The 7,070-nt window shown below is 48.4% G+C and overlaps 1 protein-coding gene across 1 annotated transcript in view; it reads left to right on the top strand.

Moving 5' to 3' along the window:
* Nucleotides 1-1,354: 1,354 nt before the first annotated feature.
* Nucleotides 1,355-7,070, top strand: part of AGXT2 (alanine--glyoxylate aminotransferase 2) — a gene marked incomplete at its 5' end in the record, with an annotated part of 37,251 nt that continues 31,535 nt past the window's right edge. Inside the window, one exon of the mRNA XM_084233334.1 lies at nucleotides 1,355-1,445. Within this exon, the coding sequence (XP_084089460.1) occupies nucleotides 1,355-1,445 (91 nt within the window). The remainder of the gene's footprint in view (nucleotides 1,446-7,070) is intronic.

Raw genomic sequence — 7,070 nt, 5'->3', positions numbered from 1 at the left:
GAAACCGGAAGGGTCACTCACAGTGTCTGAGCCATATCTCTGTGCGGTGATTCTTTTCTAACTGACCTGCTGTCACTGCCCCTCAGTCTGCACCCCCTGCACACACCGTCCTCACAGTCATTCATTATAAACTGGAATTCCTGTGATGCGTTTCCTGTAAGCCAGGTAGTTTCTGAAATCCTTTGAAAAATGTTCCCTTCCCTTCAGTTTCATGACTCCTCCATGAGTTAGGAAAGAGAAAGAATCACTTTGGAAGAGCAGTTATGTATCCTTGGTTACTCTTATAGGACAAGGCCGGGGTGTAAAGAGCAAAGTTTAGTTACACTTGGGACTTAACTCGGAAGTCACTGGTAAACCTGTGTGCAATTATAATTATTAACAGAACTTCCAAAAATTGTGGCTCAATTTCCAAAGGTATAATATACGTGAAATTGAAAATAGTAAAAAGAGAAGAACTATTTAAGGTAATAATGGCCAAGAACTTTTCATGTAGCCCCCAGTGCCTTTGTCCTTGTCCCCCATCCATAGGGCCACATGACACAGAACCCCTGCTGCAGCGGCTGGAAAGCTGAGAGAGATGAACTCCTAGGGACGTGAATGGATCTTAAAATCATGCCTGCAGCTGAATCATACATACACAAATTAAAAATGCATGCACCTCGACAATAGTGTGACAGTCCACACCAAGTGGAAGTATGTATTACGCCACTAAATAGTTGCCTATGAAGATTAGAGGTGGCTGGAGGCAGGAGTGACAAATGGGAATTTAAGAAATTAAATTATAATAAAAATAAAGTACTCGAATTCCTACTTTCTCAACTTCTTGCCTCACTCTGACACCTAAGGGGGTGCGCAGCTGTCCACAGGCTCCTCTAGCTGTTTGATGCGCCTTGTCCTTTCCTATAGAACACCCCCTCCTGGATAGTCCCCTTCTCTCATGGCAATTCCTTTGTCCAGTCACTTCATGTACATTCTCCTCTCTCTCCTGCACAAACCTCCGTTCTCAACTCCTGAGCCTTTCACACTCATCACCATCCTCCTGCAGAGAGAACCACATTCAGAGACCCCAGCAGAATAGAAAACTCGCAAAACCAGTCTAGAGGAATTTCACTTGGCCTATCTGCTTTCTTTCTCTTTTCTCATTCACAGACTCCCCTTCTCTGTCTCTCCCTTTAAGACACTTTGGCCAGCCCCAGAGCTCTGGGCTAGCCCTCCCTGGAGGCAGCAACCACTCCAGAACTCCCATCTAAATCTCCTCCCCTTCCTCCTAGTCTCAAAGTCCAACTTGCTGGGGAGCAGTTGAAACCCTTCCCTGGACCTGCTTCTGTGGGGACTTGTTTCCTACCTCAGAGAGATGACTCTAACCTGGAGACACCTGCCGAGAGCCTTGCACCTGGAGAGCTCCTTTCCCAGGATCCTCCAGGCGTGCCTTTCCAGGAGCCCCCGTGAGTGGACACCTGGGGAAAGCGGGAGTCAGCAAGGGGTCAGCAGGAGGGGAAGGACCGAGCTCTGGAATCCGTTGCCCGGATTTCTACAACACTAGACCTGTTAGGGGGAAAAGGCTGTCCTAAAGCTAATCCCATACAGGCTTTGTGGACTCCACAAAGGCCAAAGCCAAAGACACTGGGAACTCCAAATCCCATCCCCACCAAAGGGAAGGTGGCTGGGACCTGAGGGTGGGGTTCAGCAGCCAGGAACAGACCTAGATGAGCCCTTAGAGACAGGTCATCTCACGCAGGGTTCTCACCGTCCGTCCAATGCCCCCCCTTTCATGTCCAATATTTTGTTATGTCCTTTCTCCTCCAGCCATGAAATCCATGGATAAGACCTGACCATGCATAGTGTCAAAATAAAAACAACGTGGTAACTTAGTCATACTATATGAAGAAATAAAAGGAAAAATTAATTTCAATATATAGATGCTCGTGGATGACAACTTCAAATAACATAAGACAGCCCCACAAATTTCTATCTTAACCCCAAGAGGTAGTCCCACCCCCGCAATAACTCTCGGAGAAACTGAGGCTCAGAGCAGTATGGTCATCTTCCAAGGCAACCGCAGCCAGAACTAGACCCCTCCTTCCTCTCTCCCCAGCAAGAACAGGAACGTGAGGAGGCCTGGGGTAGCCAGACCCTGGGGGCCTCTTGTTTGACAGTCTGGTGTTTGTGATCTGCACGTGCATCTGGTTTCACCAGCGGCCCGCCCCCTGCCACCCTCCCTCAGTCAAACACCAGTGGAACCAGCCACGTGGTTCCCTGGCCCTGTTACAGGGCAGCCCCGATATTGAATGGGTTGCCTGGCTGTGGGTCCTCACCCCGCGCTTACAAGGGACTTATGAATACTCCACTACAGGCACCCACAAAAGGTTAATAAAAGGTTTATTTACAAGGGAAAGGGAAATGAGGAAATGTACAACTCAGGGAGAAAATAGGGAAATAAAGTCTTTAATGCGTCCTACCCGATCTGCCGACCTGGAAACCCAAAGGCACTCTCAGAGCTGGCCGGATGCTGCGAGCTGGCGGGGAGCCAAAATGGGGGACCCCTCCAAAGCCCACGCGTCTGGCTTTATACCAACCTGGCGCTTAACCCCACCCTCAGGTCCCAGCCACCTTCCCTTGGGTGGTGATGGGATTTGGAGTTCCCAGTGTCTTTGGCTTTGGCCTGGGGTGGGGGTGGAGTCCACAAAGCCTGTATGGGATTAGCTTTAGGACAGCCTTTTCCCCCTAACATCCCCACAAACCGGAAGGAGGTAGAGGCAACCCATGACTTTCCCATCATCATCAATTTTATCTTTCTTTTCTCCTTCTCTTGACATTTTCTCTCCTATTTTCTCCCCATCATCTCAACAGTTGCACCTCTTTGAAACCTAAGCACGCTTGACGCCTTAAATACATTATGTGCCTTCACCCTCAGCACAACATGCTAGTGAGTGCTCCTGCCCTTTCCCAGAGGCCTGCGAATGGGATAAGAGATGGCAGAAGAACTGAGAAATTTGGTCAAAAGCAGAAACAGCAGCAATAACTCAGGCTTCAAATCCAGGTCTGCCTGGCCCCAAAAGCAGTGTGATTCCACCAGCCCCTTTCTCGCCCTCCTGTTTGGATTTCTCTTCCCCACCCTACCCCCCACTTCCCGTCACAGCTGTTCCAGCCGGAGCACCATTTAGCCCCAACATTTTCCGAGGAACTAGAATTGTACACAGTCTTACACTCCGTACGGGGGACACTATGTGAAAATAGCAGGTGTGGGCAGAGCCGGGGAAAATGCCCTCTCTGTCACCCCTTCCCCTCGGCTCCCCCACCTCCTGGGGGCCATGGAGCTGGCTGGGGTGGTAGCCGGGGTGCTGAAATGCAGGTGAGGCTTGGTGCCTGGAGAGTTTAACTCACTGGGACCCCTTCACACAAGGAAACTCCAATGTCATCTTCACCTGGCCTTTCAGAGCCTTCCTTTCTCCTTTCACCTGCACATGTGCCCACCAGGGCTTATTTATCTAAACACATCCTCCTTACACACACCCTCCTTGAGAACTTGCTGTGTGTCCGCCATGCATTCCATCAACCTTTACTTGAACACCTACTATGCGCCTCCGTCGTAGACAGAGTCACAGCGAGCAAAACAAAAGCCCTGCTCTGTGTGCCCCAGTGGGGGAGACAGAACACAGACAGACAAGTAACTAGGCAGAACAGATCCAGCAGAGATACATGCTGTGAGTAAGCCCAACCAGGGCGAGGAGACAGAATAAAAGCAGGGGAGGAGAGGGCAGGGCAGGGGAGGGGAAGGGAGGTGGGGCCTGTCATAGGCTGGGATGTCACCATGTGAGGTGTGGTCAGAAATGCAAACATAAATACCTCCCGATCCTTGTATTATACCTGCATGTATAATGTACGACATGTGTGCATACAATCGTTGACTCAAACATGCTTCAGCCGTAGTTAGACAAAGAGCTTATTAGCTAAACAACGTGAGGATTCAAACCTGGGAGACAGGCTTGACTCAGTGAGCTCCAACACCACTGGTCTGAGTTCCTTTACTATCTGGTGTGGAACAGAGAGTCACCAGGGAGCTTTTGGTTTTCACCTATAGGTTTAGATCTTTGGGTTGATGCTATCTTTATGCAAAGGAGGGCAAATGCCAGGGTTTAATCATCTTCCTGACTTCTAAAGAATGCAGTGTGGAGGCACAAAGCCTGGGCCCCATTGTTTAAAACTTCTTTGCAGGCCCTTGATGGTCAGTGGAGTGTGAAAGGCAGCACATGCCTGAGGGGCCGCCCCCAGACAGGACAGGACTGCTCAGACTTGTCTTTGCTCTCTTGCTTGCTAGACTGGGGAAGGGTGTCCCAGAAAGGTCACAGGGGTTCACACATCATGTCTTGCCTCTGTTCGATAGTACAGTCACTTTGGGCTAAATAGCGACACTGAGAAACAATTTGTTTTCAGTATAAAAAAAGTAGAGAAAAGGGCCTCCCTGTTGGCGCAAGGGGTTAGGATGCAACCTGTGAGGATATCTGCAGCCACTGCAGCACGAGTTTGATCCCCAGCCATGGAGCTATCCATGGTTTAGCAGACCTCTCCTCCCTCAGCAGCTGCTCCCCTCAGCCGTGTATTTCAGTCAATCTGCCCATTCTGCTCCCCACTCTGTCTCTGGCGAATCCTCTCAAACCCACCCATACACCTCTGGCCTGTACCCCAGTTCTTGTATGCATAAATAAATAAATGTTTTTTTAAAAGTGGAGAAAATGTTACAGGGCAGTCTCCTCTGCAGCTTCTTCTCTCCCGGCTCAGCTCCACCCTCCATTTGGGTGGGCCAGGGAACCTGGAACCTCCCCCTTTCCTGGGGACCACCCTGATACAAAAATATCTCAGAGTGCTATCTTTTGTATTTTTTTTTAGATAGAAGATACATTTTTCATTTTTGTACAATGTATGCATTTTTACCTCAGTTATAGTCCCCGTGAAATTTCCACCACCCATTTACCATGCACCATCACCATAGTCCCCTGTGCTCTTCCCACCCTTGTTTTGATCCTTCTCCCTTAATCAAAGTTAATTAAGTTAAATTATGATTAACTTCATCGTATTTCTAAGGTGGGGTATGCCCCTGTCACAGCCTGCTCACCCACAGGAAAGGGGCTCTGGAGGGCAAATGAAGCCCACTCCAGCTAAGAAACTTCCCAAGACGCCTGCGAAGCCTTTTCTGGGGAAAAAAAAAAAAAAAGAAAAATTTAATTAGCCCTAAAGAGAGGTCTCCTGCCTGTATGGCCCAGCAGTCCTTGCTGCAGTCTGCAGAAATGATTTACCCTGATTTAACCCCCAAAGGGTTGACCTCAGGGAAAGCTGCTCCCAAAAGTGCCCAAAGGGCAGACTCACCAAACTGGGAAACATGCAGCTCTTGCAGAAACCATCTGCAACTGACCCTGCTCACTAAAGGGGCATTTACTGGGAGGCTAGGGAGGGAGGGAGGGGCTGGAATAATCAGCCTGAGGGTGCTGAAGTGGGTGGGATTGGGCGAAAGAAGAAGCCCAGATGGGCCTGCAGGAGCAGCAATCTCTCCCGACAGGAAAAGCCTCACAGGTACTGTCTGGCTCTGGTAGGGCCTGCTATTCCTCCATCCAGGTCTTTCTCAGGACTTCAGAGCCCAGAGAGATGGCATCCTTTCCCCCATCAGTGTCTCAAGCCCATGTCCCTGTCCCCTGGTAAGAGCCAGGCTTCTGGGGGCCTCCGTGGTGGCCCAAGGGGTTAAGACACAGCACTATGAAGCTATCCGCAGCCACTGCAGCACTATGCAAGTTCGATCCCCAGCCAGGAAGGTGACCCACATGGCATAGCAGACCTCTCCTGTCTCGCCCACTGCTCCCCTCAGCAGTGTACTTCAGTCAGTCTGCCTGTTCTCTTCCCCACTCTGTCTCTGTTGAATCCTCTCACCCACCAGACCTCTGGTCTGTACCCCAGTTCTTGTATGCATAATTTTTTTTTAAAAAGGAACCAGGCACCTGGTATTATTATCAGACAACTGGGCAGAGCGGGCGCCCCACGCAGTGATGGAAGTGCTCAGTCACCGCCGTCCTAGGTAGCTCCTGCAAAGCATGGAGCAGTTTACGAGGAAAAGGATCCCTTCCTGGGCCTGGGGCTGGCAGCTGCAGTTCAGTAGGGAGAGGATGAGAAAAAATTTCCCCCCAAGCAACCACTGCTCCACTAAGTTGAGCAGACCTCAACTTAGTCTCAACAGGCCTCCATGGAGGTGGCATCTCAAGCCCTCACATTTCATCTGCACTGCCTCAGCTCCAAGGTGAATGCTAAGAGCTGTTGTTCCTAATTCCTTGGCTACTCTAAGTATCAAATGAGATACCCCAGCGACAAGATTTTTTTAGGTTACCTAATATGCTATACAGAAATGAGGCATAAAATTAGCTCTTTAATAAATCAATGTTCTATCAACTGTGATCATTATGTATTTTCAAATATTTTATAAACTTAATTTTTTTAATAATTGGAAGAGTAAGAGAACTCCTGGGTAGATACACTTCCTGTGCTGAAAGTTGGTTGTGGATGTTAGAATAATGTCTATCATTTTGAGAATTTTCCCTAGTGTTCAAATGCCCACAGGAATTGATTTCTCTCAACTACCTTGCTCAACAGGTTTTTGTTTTTTGATACTATGATTTGGTGGGTAAAGAAAACAAAGTTAAGGGAACTTGTCTATGAGAACTAAGTGGTTTGAAAATTAAACCCTGTCAGCCATTTGGCATTTATTATTCAGGGTAGTGTTTTTCTCCCAGTTGAATGCCACCTTTAAATGTCTTGTGCTGTCCAGGTAAATTGAAGTAGAAATTGGATGAAAATCAATAGCTGCTTGTGTTTAATATCAGGCTTTAAAAAGGCAACATCAGACCAGTTAAAGTGATTTTTAAAAAAACCATTCAGCAATCAAAAAAGATAAACTCATGCAATTTGCAGCAACATGGAAGGCGCTGGAAGGGATCATGCTCAGCAAAATAAGCCAGAAAGAAAAAGAAAAATACCGGATGTTCTCACTCATAGCAGGAATTTAGAAAACCTAAATAAGGGACCAGGAA

Source organism: Talpa europaea (genome assembly GCF_964194135.1).
Source record: "Talpa europaea genome assembly, chromosome: 5".
Lineage (NCBI taxonomy): Eukaryota > Metazoa > Chordata > Mammalia > Eulipotyphla > Talpidae > Talpa > Talpa europaea.
Note: the sequence above shows the minus strand (reverse complement) of the source record. Positions and strands in the feature narration are given on the sequence as shown.